Genomic DNA, 19,410 nt, shown 5'->3' on the forward strand with positions numbered 1-19,410 from the left:
CTATATCCCCCCCTGCTTTTAACATTTCTGTCATGATCCCATCAGTTCCAGCTGCTTTACCCCCTTTCATTTTACGTAATGCCTCACGTACCTCCTCCACACTTACATTCTGCTCTTCTTCACTCCTAAAAGATGGTATACCTCCCTGACCAGTGCATGAAATTACTGCCTCTGTTTCTTCCTTAACATTTAAAAGTTCCTCAAAATATTCTCGCCATCTACCCAATACCTCCATCTTCCCATCTACTAACTCCCCTACTCTGTTTTTAACTGACAAATCCATATTTTCCCTAGGCTTTCTTAACTTGTTTAACTCACTCCAAAATTTTTTCTTATTTTCATTAAAATTTCTTGACAGTGCCTCTCCCACTCTATCATCTGCTCTCCTTTTGCACTCTCTCACCACTCTCTTTACCTTTCTTTTACTCTCCATATACTCTGCTCTTCTTATACCACTTCTGCTTTGTAAAAACCTCTCATAAGCTACCTTTTTCTCTTTTATCACACCCTTTACTTCATCATTCCACCAATCACTCCTCTTTCCTCCTGCCCCCACCCTCCTATAACCACAAACTTCTGCCCCACATTCTAATACTGCATTTTTAAAACTATTCCAACCCTCTTCAACCCCCCCACTACTCATCTTTGCACTAGCCCACCTTTCTGCCAATAGTCGCTTATATCTCACCCGAACTTCCTCCTCCCTTAGTTTATACACTTTCACCTCCCTCTTACTTGTTGTTGCCACCTTCCTCTTTTCCCATCTACCTCTTACTCTAACTGTAGCTACAACTAAATAATGATCCGATATATCAGTTGCCCCTCTATAAACATGTACATCCTGGAGCCTACCCATCAACCTTTTATCCACCAATACATAATCTAATAAACTACTTTCATTACGTGCTACATCATACCTTGTATATTTATTTATCCTCTTTTTCATAAAATATGTATTACTTATTACCAAATTTCTTTCTACACATAGCTCAATTAAAGGCTCCCCATTTACATTTACCCCTGGCACCCCAAATTTACCTACTACTCCCTCCATAACATTTTTACCCACTTTAGCATTAAAATCCCCAACCACCATTACTCTCACACTTGATTCAAAACTCCCCACGCATTCACTCAACATTTCCCAAAATCTCTCTCTCTCCTCTACACTTCTCTCTTCTCCAGGTGCATACACGCTTATTATAACCCACTTTTCACATCCAATCTTTATTTTACTCCACATAATCCTTGAATTAATACATTTATAGTCCCTCTTTTCCTGCCATAGCTTATCCTTCAACATTATTGCTACTCCTTCTTTAGCTCTAACTCTATTTGAAACCCCTGACCTAATCCCATTTATTCCTCTCCACTGAAACTCTCCTACCCCCTTCAGCTTTGTTTCACTTAAAGCCAGGACATCCAGCTTCTTCTCATTCATAACATCCACAATCATCTCTTTCTTATCATCTGCACAACATCCACGCACATTCAGACTTCCCACTTTGACAATTTTCTTCTTCTTATTCTTTTTAGTAATCTTTACAGGAAAAGGGGTTACTAGCCCATTGTTCCCGGCATTTTAGTTGACTTTTACAACACGCATGGCTTACGGAGGAAAGATTCTTATTCCACTTCCCCATGGATATAAAAGGAAAATTAATAAGACCAAGAACTATTAAGATAAAATCAAAGAAAACTCAGATGAGTGTGTATAAATAAATGTGTACATGTATGTGTAGTGTGACCTAAGTGTAAGTAGAAGTAGCAAGACATGCCTGTAATCTTGCATATTTATGAGACAGACAAAAGACATCAGCAATCCTACCATCATGTAAAACAATCACAGGCTTCGTTTTACACTCACTTGGCAGGACGGTAGTACCTCCCTGGGTGGTTGCTGTCTACCAACCTACTACCTATAAAATAATAATATTAATAATAATAATAATAATAATAATAATAATAATAACAATAATAATAATAATAATAATAATAATAATAATAACAATAATAATAATAATAATAATAACAATATTAATAATAATATTAATAATAATAATAATAATAATAATAATAATAATAATAACAATAATAATAATAATAATAATAATAATAATAATAATAATAATAATAACAATAATAATAATAATAATAATAATAATAATAATAATAATAATAATAATAATAATAACAATAATAATAATAATAATAATAACAATAATAATAATAATAATAATAATAATAATAATAATAATAATAATAATAATAATAATAACAATAATAATATTAATAATAATATTAATAATAATATTAATAATAATAATAATAATAATAATAATAATAATAACAATAATCATAATAATAATAATAATAATAATAATAATAATAATAATAATAATAATAATAATAATAAAACAGAGTATTAATGTAACTGTAATAAGAGTCAACAAACGCATGTCTGTATATACATTTTTTTCGTGGATGAGTCAGAATTAAGACAGGATATCCTGTGAATGGAAATCCCTGTCAACCATCCATCCATTCACCTAAATGGGCATTACCCCCTTACCTCCCCCTTCCCCTCCCCCCTCCCCCTCCCCCCTCCACCCTCCCGCGAACTTACTAAATATAGCTGTTGATTCACATGAAAGGCCAAATGCGAAGCGCATTCTTTTTTTTATTGTTTTTTTTGGGCGGAAAAATAATCCTCAAAAAAAAATGGCGGGCAGTCTTTTTTTTTTGGCGGGAAATTATATACACGAATAAACATAGCGGAGTGACCTGGTTTAACCCCCCCTCACCTCTCCCTCTCTCGAACCTAAACCATATAAAATGCAGATTCAATAAACCTATATATATATATATATATATATATCTTCTTTTTCTTCTATTTTGTCCAGCAGAGGGATTTCTGGGTCTTTCCTGCGAGTGCTCAGTTAAGCACAATGAATTGCGCGCGCAGTTTTATCAAGTTTTGCGAGTGGGAGGAGAGTGCAGGTGTTCTCCCCAGGGAGTATGTGAATGAGAGGGGTGGTAGTGGTCCCTGGGGACCACCAACCACCCGCTGGGACCCTCCCTCTGGCTCTCAGGTGAGTACAAGACATGTCAACATTAAGACCACATATGGGACAGTTGGGTGCCTTTATTGATGAAATGTTTCGCCTACACAGTAGACTTCTTCAGTCGGATGCAGAGGCAGCAGTAGTAATGAATGAAGATGATGTAATCAGTCTATAAACCCTGGAGGAAAAGTATTTGGGGTGATCATTCCCTCAGTCTGGAGAAGAGTTCAACTCCGTAAAGCTGAACTCTTCTCCAGTCTGAGGTAACTCTTCTCCAGGCTGAGGGAAGTCTTCTCCAGGTTGAGTGAAGTCTTCTCCAGTCTGAGGTAACTCTTCTCCAGGCTGAGGGAAGTCTTCTCCAGGTTGAGTGAAGTCTTCTCCAGTCTGAGGTAACTCTTCTCCAGGCTGAGGGAAGTCTTCTCCAGGCTGAGGGAAGTCTTCTCCAGTCTGAGGTAATTTCTCCAGGCTGAGGGAACTCTTCTCCAGGCTGAGGTAACTCTTCTCCAGGCTGAGGGAAGTCTTCTACAGGCTGATTGAATTCTTCTCCAGGCTGAGGGAAGTCTTCTCCAGGCTGAGGGAAGTCTTCTCCAGGCTGAGGGAAGTCTTCTACAGGCTGAGGGAACTCTTCTCCAGGCTGAGGGAAGTCTTCTCCAGACTGAGGGAAGTCTTCTCCAGGCTGAGGGAAGTCTTCTCCAGGCTGAGGGAAGTCTTCTCCAGTCTGAGGTAACTCTTCTCCAGGCTGAGGGAAGTCTTCTCCAGGCTGACTGAATTCTTCTCCAGGCTGAGGGAAGTCTTCTCCAGGCTGAGGGAAGTCTTCTACAGGCTGAGGGAACTCTTCTCCAGGCTGAGGGAACTCTTCTCCAGGCTGAGGGAAGTCTTCTCCAGGCTGAGAGAACTCTTCTCCAGGCTGAGGGAAGTCTTCTCCAGGCTGAGGGAAGTCTTCTCCAGGCTGAGGGAAGTCTTCTCCAGGCTGAGGTAACTCTTCTCCAGGCTGAGGGAAGTCTTCTACAGGCTGATTGAATTCTTCTCCAGGCTGAGGGAAGTCTTCTCCAGGCTGAGGGAAGTCTTCTCCAGGCTGAGGGAAGTCTTCTACAGGCTGAGGGAACTCTTCTCCAGGCTGAGGGAAGTCTTCTCCAGACTGAGGGAAGTCTTCTCCAGGCTGAGGGAAGTCTTCTCCAGGCTGAGGGAAGTCTTCTCCAGTCTGAGGTAACTCTTCTCCAGGCTGAGGGAAGTCTTCTCCAGGCTGACTGAATTCTTCTCCAGGCTGAGGGAAGTCTTCTCCAGGCTGAGGGAAGTCTTCTACAGGCTGAGGGAAGTCTTCTCCAGGCTGAGGGAACTCTTCTCCAGGCTGAGGGAAGTCTTCTCCAGGCTGAGAGAACTCTTCTCCAGGCTGAGGGAAGTCTTCTCCAGGCTGAGGGAAGTCTTCTACAGGCTGAGGGAGCTCTTCTACAGGCTGAGGGAGCTCTTCTCCAGGCTGAGGGAAGTCTTCTCCAGGCTGAGGGAAGTCTTCTCCAGGCTGAGGGAAGTCTTCTCCAGGCTGAGGGAACTCTTCTCCAGGCTGAGGGAAGTCTTCTCCAGGCTGAGGGAAGTCTTCTCCAGGCTGAGGGAAGTCTTCTCCAGGCTGAGGGAAGTCTTCTCCAGGCTAAGGGAAGTCTTCTCCAGGCTAAGGGAAGTCTTCTCCAGGCTGAGGGAACTCTTCTCCAGGCTGAGGGAACTCTTCTCCAGGCTGAGGGAACTCTTCTCCAGGCTAAGGGAAGTCTTCTCCAGGCTAAGGGAAGTCTTCTCCAGGCTGAGGGAACTCTTCTCCAGGCTGAGGGAATTCTTCTCCAGGCTGAGGGAAGTCTTCTACAGGCTGAGGGAACTCTTCTCCAGGCTGAGGGAAGTCTTCTCCAGTCTGAGGGAAGTCTTCTCCAGTCTGAGGTAACTCTTCTCCAGGCTGAGGGAAGTCTTCTCCAGGCTGAGGGAAGTCTTCTCCAGGCTGAGGGAAGTCTTCTCCAGGCTGAGGGAAGTCTTCTCCAGGCTGAGGGAAGTCTTCTCCAGTCTGAGGGAAGTCTTCTCCAGTCTGAGGTAACTCTTCTCCAGGCTGAGGGAAGTCTTCTCCAGGCTGAGGGAAGTCTTCTCCAGGCTGAGGGAAGTCTTCTCCAGGCTGAGGGAAGTCTTCTCCAGGCTGAGGGAAGTCTTCTCCAGGCTGAGGGAAGTCTTCTCCAGGCTGAGGGAAGTCTTCTCCAGGCTGAGGGAAGTCTTCTCCAGGCTGAGGGAAGTCTTCTCCAGGCTGAGGGAAGTCTTCTCCAGGCTGAGGGAAGTCTTCTCCAGGCTGAGGGAAGTCTTCTCCAGGCTGAGGGAAGTCTTCTCCAGGCTGAGGGAAGTCTTCTCTAGGCTGAGGTAACTCTTCTCCAGGCTGAGGGACTGACCACCTCAAATACTTTTCCTCCAAGGTTGATGGACTGACTACATCATCTTTACTTCCCATCTACTGTTGCCTCTGTATCCGACTGAAGAATCCTACTGTGTAGGTGAAACATTTTCTCAATAAAGACACCCAACTGTTGTACATGTGTCTTAATCTTCAACTTGTCAGTAATTTATACCATGTTTAACAAGCACACACACACAAATAACTCGCACATAAGACTAACTTATGACGACGTATCGGTCTAACTTGGAGCATCAGTTCGGTCCAAGTCGGACCGAAACGTTCTGATAAGTTTGTCTCTCCTACGTGCGGGTTTGTATATTGTACCTTATTGTTGTTCATACAGGTCATGTCTAGCGTCTTTATGTTGCTATGTATCGCGCCTCACTGTAACGTAGAAAGCCGTAAAGTAACTTTAGTGTGTTGTGGAACTGCTACGATCTGCGGTATTGTATCGACTTTAATGTAGATTTATCGTATTGTGCGGCAGTGTTATTGCATATTCCTGTAGGCTGTATCGTATCGCATTTGTATGAAAAGAATATCGCTATATTTTGCGATATTTATTATTATCACACCGTAGATAACTGCATTATTAGACACTGTATCAGGCATTATTGTAATGTGGACCATTAATGTCCGTAGTATTATATGACACTCTACTGAGCGTTGTGTAGTGAGGCAGCGTAGACAGATACTACTGTATGTAGAGAGAACTGGCATGTAAATGAGGATAGGTAGGATAACAGCTCTTAGCTTGTAAATGAGCTGAGGTAGGATAACAGCTCTTAGCTTGTAAATGAGCTGAGGTAGGATAACAGCTCTTAGCTTGTAAATGAGCTGAGGTAGGATAACAGCTCTTAGCTTGGAAAACTGATGTTAATAAAATTCATTGTATCACTGCTCTCCTCCTTGCCACGAGTGGTCATAATTTGACCTGAGGTGACCTGGTACGCCCACAGAGCTGCCCTGGAGGTGAACACGTGTGTAGGGTCGTTAAGACCTCCCAACAACCACCAGTTTCCCTCCTCTTCACAATTGTTTGGTTTAAGTCACTGTTCACCACGTGGTCACCACTTGGTCACCACTTGGTTACCACTTGGGTCATCTGGGCCAATCCTAAGTTCACTTTTTTGTTTAAGTTATTCCCGTTAGGCCTATTGTTAGTTAACAGCTATCAGAAAGTTACTTCAGCTAGAAGAAAGTTATTTTAGCTGTCTTGTGATGTGTCAGTCACAACAAGACGAGTGTCAGTACCTCAGTGAATGGGCGGATCTGGAGCCCATGGTCAGCTAGTACTAAATGTACCAGGCTGGTGTTCTAGCCTGCTAGTACGAGGGTTGTCTAGTAGTTACAGTATTAGCCTGCTAGTATGAGGGCTGTCTAGTGGTTACAGTATTAGCCTGCTAGTGTGAGGGCTGTCTAGTGGTTACAGTATTAGCCTGCTAGTGTGAGGGCTGTCTAGTGGTTACAATACTAGCCTGCTAGTGTGGTGGTTAATTTACTAAGTATTTCCGTCCCTTATATTAGCTAAGTTATAATATAGAGCATCGTGCAGCTGGATATAACAATCGTTGACATTCAGCAATCTAAACTAACCTAAACTAATTGAACCTAACCACACCTCCTCCCCACTTTAACCTTATCTAACGTTAACGACGCCTAACTAAACCCTAATCTGACCTCTAATACAACTTGACCTAATATTAGCTTCGGCCAGTAGCTTAGGCCAGTAGCTTAGGCCAGTAGGTGACTTGTACCTGCCTAGTATAAGCCAGTGGGCCTGCGGTAGTGATCCTTCCTTCTTATGTTAATAACACGGATTAAACCTATTGGTAGTGATCTTGATGTGCTGTGTGACGAGACCTCAGTAGCGGTCTGAGACCTCAGTAGTGGTCTGAGACCTCAGTAGTGGTCCAGACCGTATGACCAGACTTACCCATGATTCACTAGACCACAACTATTTTTTTTCCTCTTACAGCATTACGATGATTATTTTCCTGTTTATATTCACTAGTGAACATACTTGGTGGTACAAGTAACAATAATATATTCTGACAATATAAGGAAAAACAGCAATATTTTCCATATATATATATATATATATATATATATATATATATATATATATATATATATATATATATATATATATATATATATATATATATATATATATATATATATATATATATATATTTGTCCGTGGAAACAAAGAGGGGAATGTATGGGAGTACAGTTATACCAACGATCTTATATGGGTGTGAAGCAGCATGGGTGGTGAATGTTGCAACCAGGAGAAGGCTGGAGGCAGTGGAGACATCGTGTCTGGGGGCATTGTGTGGTGTGAATATAATGCAGACAATTCGTAGTTTGGAAGTTAGGAGGAGGTGCGGGATTATCAAAACTTTTATGCAGAGGGCTGAGGAGGGGTTGTTGAGGTGGTTCAGACATGTAGAGAGGTTGGAAGGAAATTGAGTGACTTCGAGAGTGCATAAATTTGTAGTGGAGGGAAGGCAGGATAGAGGTCGACCTAGGAAAGGTTGAAGGGAGTGGGTAAAGGAGGTTTTGTGTGCGAGGGGCTTGGACTTCCAGCAAGCATGGGTGAGCCTGTTAGATAGGAGCGAATGGAGACAAACGGTTTTTAGGACTTGACGTGCTGTTGGAGGGTGAGCAAGGTAGTATTATGAAGGGGTTCAGGGAAACCGGCAGGCCGGACTTGAGTCCTGGAGATGGAAGTACAGTGTCTGCACTCTGAAGGACGGGTGTTAATGGAAACATAAACACATATGCAGTTTAATGTGATCCTTTATTGACAACGTTTCGCCCACACAGTGGGCTTTTTCAAGTCACACACAGATCTACCTGGGGTGGAAGGTAGATCTGTGTGTGATTTGAAAAAGCCCATTGTGTGGGCGAAACGTTGTCAATAAAGGATCACATTAAACTGCATATGTGTTTATGTTTCCATTGTGTCGGTATTTTATACCATTTATTTTCATCGAGGGATGTTAATGTTGCAGGTTTATAACTGTAGTGTAAGTGTGCCTCTGGCAAGACAGTGATGGAGTGAATGATGAAAGTGTGTCTTTGTCGGGCCACCCTGCCTTGGTGGGAGACGGCCGAGGTGTTAATATATATATATATATACTTTATTTATATATGCATCTATATATATATTCAAATGGATATATATATATATATATATATATATATATATATATCCCCACTCTGATATATATATATATAGGTAGTAGGTTGGTAGACAGCAATCACCCAGGGAGGTACTACCGTCCTGCCAAGGGAGTGTAAAACGAAAGCCTGTAATTGTTTTACATGATGGTAGGATTGCTGGTGTCTTTTGTCTGTCTCATAAATATGCAAGATTACAGGTACGTCTTGCTACTTCTACTTACACTTAGGTCACACTACACATACATGTACACGTTTATTTATACACACTCATCTGAGTTTTCTTTGATTTTATCTTAATAGTTCTTGGTCTTATTACTTTTCCTTTTATATCCATGTGGAAGTGGAATAAGAATCTTTCCTCCGTAAGCCATGCATGTTGTAAAAGTCAACTAAAATGCCGGGAACAATGGGCTAGTAACCCCTTTTCCTGTAAAGATTACTAAAAAGAATAAGAAGAAGAAAATTGTCAAAGTGGGAAGTCTGAATGTGCGTGGATGTTGTGCAAATGATAAGAAAAAGATGATTGTGGATGTTATGAATGAGAAGAAGCTGGATGTCCTGGCTTTAAGTGAAACAAAGCTGAAGGGGGTGGGAGAGTTTCAATGGAGAGGAATAAATGGGATTAGGTCAGGGGTTTCAAATAGAGTTAGAGCTAAAGAAGGAGTAGCAATAATGTTGAAGGATAAGCTATGGCAGGAAAAAAGGGACTACAAATGTATAAATTCAAAGATTATGTGGAGTAAAATAAAGATTGGATGTGAAAAGTGGTTTATAGCAAGCGTGTATGCACCTGGAGAAGAGAGAAGTGTAGAGGAGAGAGAGAGATTCTGGGTAATGTTGAGTGAATGCGTGGGGAGTTTTGAATCAAGTGTGAGAGTAATGGTGGTTGGGGATTTCAATGCTAAAGTGGGTAAAAATGTTATGGAGGGAGTAGTAGGTAAATTTGGGGTGCCAGGGGTAAATGTAAATGGGGAGCCTTAAATTGAGCTATGTGTAGAAAGAAATTTGGTAATAAGTAATACATATTTTATGAAAAAGAGGATAAATAAATGTACAAGGTATGATGTAGCACGTAATGAAAGTAGTTTATTAGATTATGTATTGGTGGATAAAAGGTTGATGGGTAGGCTCCAGGATGTACATGTTTATAGAGGGGCAACTGATATATCGGATCATTATTTAGTTGTAGCTACAGTTAGAGTAAGAGGTAGATGGGAAAAGAGGAAGGTGGCAACAACAAGTAAGAGGGAGGTGAAAGTGTATAAACTAAGGGAGGAGGAAGTTCGGGCGAGATATAAGCGACTATTGGCAGAAAGGTGGGCTAGTGCAAAGATGAGTAGTGGGGGGGGTTAAAGAGGGTTGGAATAGTTTTAAAAATGCAGTATTAGAATGTGGGGCAGAAGTTTGTGGTTATAGGAGGGTGGGGGCAGGAGCAAAAGAGGAGTGATTGGTGGAATGATGAAGTAAAGGGTGTGATAAAAGAGAAAAAGGTAGCTTACGAGAGGTTTTTACAAAGCAGAAGTGTTATAAGAAGAGCAGAGTATATGGAGAGTAAAAGAAAGGTGAAGAGAGTGGTGAGAGAGTGCAAAAGGAGAGCAGATGATAGAGTGGGAGAGGCACTGTCAAGAAATTTTAATGAAAATAAGAAAAAAATTTGGAGTGAGTTAAACAAGTTAAGAAAGCCTAGGGAAAGTATGGATTTGTCAGTTAAAAACAGAGTAGGGGAGTTAGTAGATGGGGAGAGGGAGGTATTAGGTAGATGGCGAGAATATTTTGAGGAACTTTTAAATGTTGAGGAAGAAAGGGAGGCGGTAATTTCATGCACTGGCCAGGGAGGTATACCATCTTTTAGGAGTGAAGAAGAGCAGAATGTAAGTGTGGTGGAGGTACGTGAGGCATTACGTAAAATGAAAGGGGGTAAAGCAGCTGGAACTGATGGGATCATGACAGAAATGTTAAAAGCAGGGGGGGATATAGTGTTGGAGTGGTTGGTACTTTTGTTTAATAAATGTATGAAAGAGGGGAAGATACCTAGGGATTGGCGGAGAGCATGTCTAGTCCCTTTATATAAAGGGAAAGGGGACAAAAGAGATTGTAAAAATTATAGAGGAATAAGTTTACTGAGTATACCAGGAAAAGTATACGGTAGGGTTATAATTGAAAGAATTAGAGGTAAGACAGAATGTAGAATTGCGGATGAGCAAGGAGGTTTCAGAGTGGGTAGGGGATGTGTAGATCAAGTGTTTACAATGAAGCATATATGTGAACAGTATTTAGATAAAGGTAGGGAAGTTTTTATTGCATTTATGGATTTAGAAAAGGCATATGATAGAGTGGATAGAGGAGCAATGTGGCAGATGTTGCAAGTATATGGAATAGGTGGTAAGTTACTAAATGCTGTAAAGAGCTTTTATGAGGATAGTGAGGCTCAGGTTAGGGTGTGTAGAAGAGAGGGAGACTACTTCCCGGTAAAAGTAGGTCTTAGACAGGGATGTGTAATGTCACCATGGTTGTTTAATATATTTATAGATGGGGTTGTAAAAGAAGTAAATGCTAGGGTGTTCGGGAGAGGGGTGGGATTAAATTATGGGGAATCAAATTCAAAATAGGAATTGACACAGTTACTTTTTGCTGATGATACTGTGCTTATGGGAGATTCTAAAGAAAAATTGCAAAGGTTAGTGGATGAGTTTGAGAATGTGTGTAAAGGTAGAAAGTTGAAAGTGAACATAGAAAAGAGTAAGGTGATGAGGGTATCAAATGATTTAGATAAAGAAAAATTGGATATCAAATTGGGGAGGAGGAGTATGGAAGAAGTGAATGTTTTCAGATACTTGGGAGTTGACGTGTCGGCGGATGGATTTATGAAGGATGAGGTTAATCATAGAATTGATGAGGGAAAAAAGGTGAGTGGTGCGTTGAGGTATATGTGGAGTCAAAAAACGTTATCTATGGAGGCAAAGAAGGGAATGTATGAAAGTATAGTAGTACCAACACTCTTATATGGATGTGAAGCTTGGGTGGTAAATGCAGCAGCGAGGAGACGGTTGGAGGCAGTGGAGATGTCCTGTCTAAGGGCAATGTGTGGTGTAAATATTATGCAGAAAATTCGGAGTGTGGAAATTAGGAGGTGTGGAGTTAATAAAAGCATTAGTCAAAGGGCAGAAGAGGGGTTGTTGAGGTGGTTTGGTCATTTAGAGAGAATGGATCAAAGTAGAATGACATGGAAAGCATATAAATCTATAGGGGAAGGAAAGAGGGGTAGGGGTCGTCCTCGAAAGGGTTGGAAAGAGGGGGTAAAGGAGGTTTTGTGGGCGAGGGGCTTGGACTTCCAGCAAGCGTGCATGAGCGTGTTAGATAGGAGTGAATGGAGACGAATGATACTTGGGACCTGACGATCTGTTGGAGTGTGAGCAGGGTAATATTTAGTGAGGGGATTCAGGGAAACCGGTTATTTTCATATAGTCGGACTTGAGTCCTGGAAATGGGAAGTACAATGCCTGCACTTTAAAGGAGGGGTTTGGGATATTGGCAGTTTGGAGGGATATGTTGTGTATCTTTATACGTATATGCTTCTAAACTGTTGTATTCTGAGCACCTCTGCAAAAGCAGTGATAATGTGTGAGTGTGGTGAAAGTGTTGAATGATGATGAAAGTATTTTCTTTTTGGGGATTTTCTTTCTGTTTTGGGTCACCCTGCCTCGGTGGGAGACGACCGACTTGTAGAAATATATATATATATATATATATATATATATATATATATATATATATATATATATATATATATATATATATATATATATATATATATATATATATATACATGGAATTTTAATATATGGCGTAATTTAGCAAATAAAATGTGTATAAAAGTAATTTTGAATAAGTAACATTATGTAACATTATGTAACATTGGTTGTGTTCCTGTCATGTATCAACATACTGCAGTTGTATTCTTCTTATTATACAATACATGTAAGGTGATGATGGGCAGGATACAGTAGCAATACTGGGTATCTTATTGAGAGAACGTTTCGCTCGCAGTGCGGGTGAAACGTTCCATCAATGGGGAGGGCAGATAAGTGTTTTATGTTCATAATTCACCTCTGGATGAAGCGTACAGCGCACACGGGCGAAACGTTTCGTCATTAAGATACCTAGTGTTGCACTTGTCGGTATTACTTACCACCAATAATAAGATACTCGAAGAACCGTTGTCATAAGCTTTTTCCTATGTGCAGTTATTTGTGTATTGTTCCAGTTACTGTATTGTGCTTATGTGTTGTTTAATAATAAGATATAGGCAACTAACGTGGTCTCTCTCTTGGCCAGGCGGAGCTGGACAAGTATTTACCCAACCTGGCGGAACCGTCCGTCCAACCCCGCAGAGACTCCGCTTCTCAGATCGATGAATTCTTTGAGGGCGAAGTGGACCCCAGCGTGTGTCCGGGTGTGCGGCGGGGCGGCAGTAACACTTACGTCTCCTCCGTTAGCCATCGCGACGCTCATGACGAGGACGTCTTCATAAAGCCTGAACCCATGGCGTCTGTGGACTCCAAGCTCAGCATGTGGGAGGATGTGACGTCTTCCATACAACAGCTAGGTCCTGAGCTGCACGACGCTAGTGGCGTCTTACACGACTCTAGTGGCGTGCTACACGACGCTGGCGGCGTCCTACACGACTCCAGTGGGGTATTGCTGAGTGATGTGCCCAGGGGCAGCTATCAGCATGCTCATACCTTCTGTAGTGCCAGCATTAAGCTAGAGGAACCCACCCTGGTACAGTGTCACTTGTCACCCGAGCTGCCCAAGTTGCTATCTACGCCTTCCCCTCCGCCTCTCATCTTGCCCCCACGCCTGCCCCTCTCCTCCACGCCCACTTCCACCCACTCTGCCTTCAGGTTTCCCTCCAGCAGCAGCCTGGTGCCGCCCACGAGACTCTGCATGCCGCCCACACCGCCCGCGTCAGAGCACGGGTCTCCAGCCGACCAGCACTACCGTCGTACCCCACCCCCGCCCTACATGGTGCCCGCCTCGCCTACCTCCAGCGCGGGAATGGGCGGCAGTCCCGCGTGCAGTAGCAGCAGCAGCCTTGGTGGGCGTGTAGGCGGGGGCGGCAGTCCCGCATGCAGCAGTAGCAGCTTGGGTGGGCGTGTGGGTGGGGGAGGCTTGGTACCATCATCACCCACACTGCCCTCCACACTGTTGAGTGAGGCAGCGACACATAAGTACTCACGAAGGAACAACCCGGAACTGGAGAAACGACGTATCCATCACTGTGATTTCCCAGGTACGTTAACATCAATCAACACTTGGGGATCTTTATTCTGGAGACGTTTCGCCACATAGTGGCTTCATCAGCCCAATACAAAGAAAAATGGTGAAGATCAGGAGACTGAGGTAATCAGTCCCTGAATCTTCCGATCTTCATTATTCTTCTTTGTATAGGACTGATGAAGGCAATGTGTGACGAAACCTTCCCAGAATAAAGATCCCCAAGTGTTGTACATGTGTCTAATTTATCAACTTGTTGGTTCTATGAATTATTTACGTACATAAATGAACACACAAGTATTCTAATTCTTATGTTCTAGTTGACACTAGAACATAAAGGGAACACTGCCCATGCTAGGCAGGTCTAACTCACACCCACTTAGTGTACTTGTAGCTACTCTGGAGTTCGTTCCACTAGTCTACAACTCTATTGCCAGACCAGTGCTTTCCTACATGCTTTCAAAATCTATTTTTGTTTCCAACTTCGACCTATTGTTGCTAGTCCTGTCTTGGTTAATGGTCCAGTCGGACCCATTGTTGCTAGTCCTGACTTGGTTAATGGTCCAGTCGGACCCATTGTTGCTAGTCCTGACTTGGTTAATGGTCCAGTCGGACCCATTGTTGCTAGTCCTGTCTTGGTTAATGGTCCAGTCGGACCCATTGTTGCTAGTCCTGTCTTGGTTAATGGTCCAGTCGGACCCATTGTTGCTAGTCCTGACTTGGTTAATGGTCCAGTCGGACCCATTGTTGCGAGTCCTGTCTTGGTTAATGGTCCAGTCGGACCCATTGTTGCTAGTCCTGACTTGGTTAATGGTCCAGTCGGACCCATTGTTGCTAGTCCTGACTTGGTTAATGGTTCAGTCGGACCCATTGTTGCTAGTCCTGTCTTGGTTAATGGTTCAGTCGGACCCATTGTTGCTAGTCCTGTCTTGGTTAATGGTCCAGTCGGACCCACTGTTGCTAGTCCTGTCTTGGTTAATGGTTCAGTCGGACCCATTGTTGCTAGTCCTGTCTTGGTTAATGGTTCAGTCGGACCCATTGTTGCTAGTCCTGTCTTGGTTAATGGTTCAGTCGGACCCATTGTTGCGAGTCCTGTCTTGGTTCATGGTCCAGTCGGACCCATTGTTGCTAGTCCTGTCTTGGTTAATGGTCCAGTCGGACCCATTGTTGCTAGTCCTGTCTTGGTTAATGGTTCAGTCGGACCCATTGTTGCTAGTCCTGTCTTGGTTAATGGTCCAGTCGGACCCATTGTTGCGAGTCCTGTCTTGGTTCATGGTCCAGTCGGACCCATTGTTGCTAGTCCTGTCTTGGTTAATGGTTCAGTCGGACCCATTGTTGCGAGTCCTGTCTTGGTTCATGGTCCAGTCGGACCCATTGTTGCTAGTCCTGTCTTGGTTCATGGTCCAGTCGGACCCAAACGTCACTACAAGTTTCTCTCACCTATGTAAAGTATTGTCACTTTGTATTGTTTTTCTTAGATATTTTCAGAGCGTTATTTGTATTCCCTTTATCTCTGTCTGTAGACTTCAGTCTGACTCTCCAGGATTCTACACCTTGCCAGCAAGTGCAGCTTAATTACTGTCAAGAAGCGGCTGTTTTCTCAGTGCGATACCGATATCATATACTAGAGATGCTGGAGGACAAGGGAAGGGCTCTTGATCCTCAAAACTGGAGCTACTTTCTTATTCTTAGCCATTGAATCAATCCTAATTACATCACAGTCTTCCTGCGCTGCATGACCCCTACACATCAAGGTCATCAACTGATAGTTGAGTAATCTTGACACATCAAGGTCAATAACTGATAGTTGAGTAATCTTGACACATCAAGGTCAATAACTGATAGTTGAGTAATCTTGACACATCAAGGTCAATAACTGATAGTTGAGTAATCATGACTCATCAAGGTCATTAAGTCCTTGCTTGTTGTTGTTGCAGGTTGTACTAAGGTCTACACAAAGTCATCACATCTCAAGGCTCATCAGAGAATCCATACAGGTAAGACAACCTCCATTTATAGTTGTAGCAGTAAGCCTAACTGTCCCTACTAGGCAGGTCCTACTCACTTATGTAGGCCGACTGGATCATGTTAGGAGAGTCCTACTTATTACGTGTAGTAGGCCTACTAGTTCATGCTAGGAGAGGCCTACTCTCGGTAATAGGCCTACTGGCTCACAAGAACATATGAAATCCCATATGAAGACCCTGACCGGGTGGTTATATTGACTAGCTTGTGCTAATAGGTTTGATGCCGTGTTCCTTCCTTAAGTGGATGTGATCTGTCTTGACTAGGTTGGTTATTTGTAAACAGGGTTAGGAGCAGGATCATACAAGGAGTAGAAAAGGCTGTGTTGGTTACTGGGCATAGAGAGACTCGCTTGTGGCTAACTCCTCCCATCTGACATCAAGCACCCAGTGCAGCGCCTTGTTCTGGACACGCTGCAGTTTAAGTTTGTTTTTGCTCCAAGAGAGAGGGCTAGAGGAAAGTTATCAGAGGACGTATTAGGGATTTGTAGAGGTGTAGTTTGGTGCGTTGAGAGGCATGTTGCAGCTTGTAGAGGCCCGCAAGGGCCTTACTAGCTATTGCATGCCTTGAGTGAATGTGTCCGTGTAAGCGAAGGTAGTCAAGATTAACGCCAAAGACAGTGACAGATTGTGTGATGGGGATGTAAGTGTGGGTGTCAGCTGTTCTGAGCTCGACAGGTAATGGAGCATTACGTTTCCTATAGTTAAAATACGCAATGCTGGATTTAGCTGCATTGGATTTGATCCTCCATTTTTGTTCCCAGAAGGCTATCCTGTCGACCTCATTTTGTGTTTTGTGTGTGAGTGTATCTATATTGGCGTGAGTGGTAAGTTGTGTAATGTCGTCTGCATAGGCTAGTGTGATGGAGTTGTGGTATACAGGTGTTGGAATGTCGTCAGTGGATAAAATGTAGAGGGTAGGGGAGAGGACAGATCCCTGGGGTACTCCAGCATTTAGTGTGAAGTAGTCAGAGTAACAGCCTTGGAATTTGATTCTCATGGTACGGCCGTCTAGGAAGTTGCAGAGGAGTTTATGAGTAGTGAGAGGCAGGTTAAAGTTAGTGCAGAGTTTGTACTTGAGCCCTTCGTGCCAGACAGTGTCAAAAGCTTTTTCAACGTCTTTTGCAACCAGGGCTGTCCTGTTTCTTTGTTTTGTGTTTATGTGGATGTAGTTGAGAATGATGTTAATGGCATCCTGTGTGGATCTGTGAGTTCTGAAGCCAAACTGGCCATCAGAAAGTAGAGAGTTGTGTTCCAGGTATCTGCGAAGGCGATGGTTGATGAGTTTTTCAAAGAGTTTTCCTAAAGTTTCGAGGAAGCTGATAGGGCAATAGTTTCTAGGGTCAGAGTGGTCTTTATTGGGTTTAGGAAGGAGGATAGTAGTAGCAGCTTTGAAGAGGGAAGGGAAGTATCCAGAGTCAAGGGAGGCATTGAGGAGGTTTGTGTAGGCAGTAATGATAGAGTCAGGAAGGTGTTTTAGGATAATATGGTTTAGGCCAGAGGCACCAGGGGCCTTGGGAGGAAGGTGTCTGAGGAGAGTTTTAACGTCTGTATTGGTGAAAGGAGTGTCAAGTACAGATGGATGTGGCTGTCTGGTGTTGTTTCGTATGTGTGTGTAGTGTTCCAGTGTTCTATGTTCTGAATGTGTTGAATAGCGTTAGGGTGAGGTGGGTGAGGGTGGAAGATGTTCTCCCAGATGTGTTTGAAGATGTTAGTAGCAGCCAATGGGTCTGAGATGTGTGTGTTGTTGTGGGTGATGTGTTTGAATTTGATGGTGGGAGTTGTGCCTCTGATTTTTTTGATAAAGTTCCAGAAGGCTTTAGTGTTTTTAATACGCTGTTTGTCTGCTTGTTGTATGAGTTGTGACCAGTGATTGTTGTGGTCTTGGTCTAGGCTGTGTAAAATGTTGTTTCTAAGGTAAGTGAGATCTAATCGGACTTGATTAAATCTATGTGTGTTGTAGAGGAAGCGGTTGTGGTAGCAGATAATTAGTCTTCTTGTTCTGATTGAGGGTTTGAAGGAATAACGAGTGGTGTGAGTTTTCTTTGGTATTGCGATGTTGGCTGCTTGTGTAATGGTGTCCTGGATGTGATCAAGTTGAGTGTCGATGTCAGAGACAGGTTTGTTGTTGTAGTCATAGGTGAGGTTAGTATTGTCTATGTGTTGTTTGAAAGCATCCCAGTCAGCGTTCTTGTAGGAGAAGGAAGGTGTGGCTGGGATGAGTATAGGGTTGGAGGAGTTGTATAAGATGACTGGGATGTGATCAGAGCCTGTAACAGGGCCAGGTGAGATGTAGTGTTGAAATAGAGAGCTGGCTCGGTTTGCCAGAATGATGTCGGGTTTGCCTTGGCCAGTGTGGTTGTAGAAGGTCACTACCATCATAACAACAGTTAAGTCACTACCATCATAACAACAGTTAAGTCACTACCATCATAACAACAGTTAAGTCACTGCCATCATAACAACAGGTTAAGTCACTACCATCATAACAACAGTTAAGTCACTACCATCATAACAACAGTTAAGTCACTACCATCATAACAACAGTTAAGTCACTACCATCATAACAACAGTTAAGTCACTGCCATCATAACAACAGGTTAAGTCACTACCATCATAACAGCTAAGTCACTACCATCATAACAACAGGTTAAGTCACTACCATCATAACAACAGTTAAGTCACTACCATCATAACAACAGGTTAAGTCACTACCATCATAACAACAGTTAAGTCACTACCATCATAACAGCTAAGTCACTACCATCATAACAACAGTTAAGTCACTACCATCATAACAACAGGTTAAGTCACTACCATCATAACAACAGTTAAGTCACTACCATCATAACAACAGGTTAAGTCACTACCATCATAACAACAGTTAAGTCACTACCATCATAACAACAGTTAAGTCACTACCATCATAACAACAGTTAAGTCACTACCATCATAACAACAGGTTAAGTCACTACCATCATAACAACAGTTAAGTCACACTAGTGTCCCCTCAACAAGGTAAACAATAAGGTAAACAATAAGGTAAACAATAAGGTAAACAATAAGGTAAACAACAAGGTAAACAATAAGGTAAACAATAAGGTAAACAATAAGGTAAACAATAAGGTAACCAACAAGGTAAACAATAAGGTAAACAACAAGGTAAACAATAAGGTAAACAATAAGGTAAACAACAAGGTAAACAATAAGGTAAACAACAAGGTAAACAATAAGGTAGACAATAAGGTAAACAACAAGGTAAACAATAAGGTAAACAACAAGGTAAACAATAAGGTAAACAATAAGGTAAACAATAAGGTAACCAACAAGGTAAACAATAAGGTAAACAACAAGGTAAACAATAAGGTAAACAACAAGGTAAACAATAAGGTAAACAATAAGGTAAACAATAAGGTAAACAATAAGGTAAACAACA

General features: G+C 42.4%; 1 protein-coding gene across 3 annotated transcripts in view; it reads left to right on the forward strand.

Annotated features, from left to right (window-relative positions):
- Nucleotides 1-19,410, forward strand: part of LOC128697974 (dendritic arbor reduction protein 1) — a 55,669-nt gene that overhangs the window by 26,423 nt on the left and 9,836 nt on the right. Inside the window, exons 2-4 of one of the 3 annotated variants that reach the window (XM_070097508.1) lie at nucleotides 2,904-3,092; nucleotides 13,009-13,966; nucleotides 15,888-15,947. In XM_070097508.1, the coding sequence (XP_069953609.1) occupies nucleotides 2,904-3,092; nucleotides 13,009-13,966; nucleotides 15,888-15,947 (1,207 nt within the window). The remainder of the gene's footprint in view (nucleotides 1-2,903; nucleotides 3,093-13,008; nucleotides 13,967-15,887; nucleotides 15,948-19,410) is intronic. The other 2 variants (XM_070097509.1, XM_053789959.2) reach the window with 2 other exon arrangements.

Source organism: Cherax quadricarinatus, chromosome 58 (genome assembly GCF_038502225.1).
Source record: "Cherax quadricarinatus isolate ZL_2023a chromosome 58, ASM3850222v1, whole genome shotgun sequence".
In the NCBI taxonomy this organism is placed as follows: Eukaryota; Metazoa; Arthropoda; class Malacostraca; order Decapoda; family Parastacidae; genus Cherax; species Cherax quadricarinatus.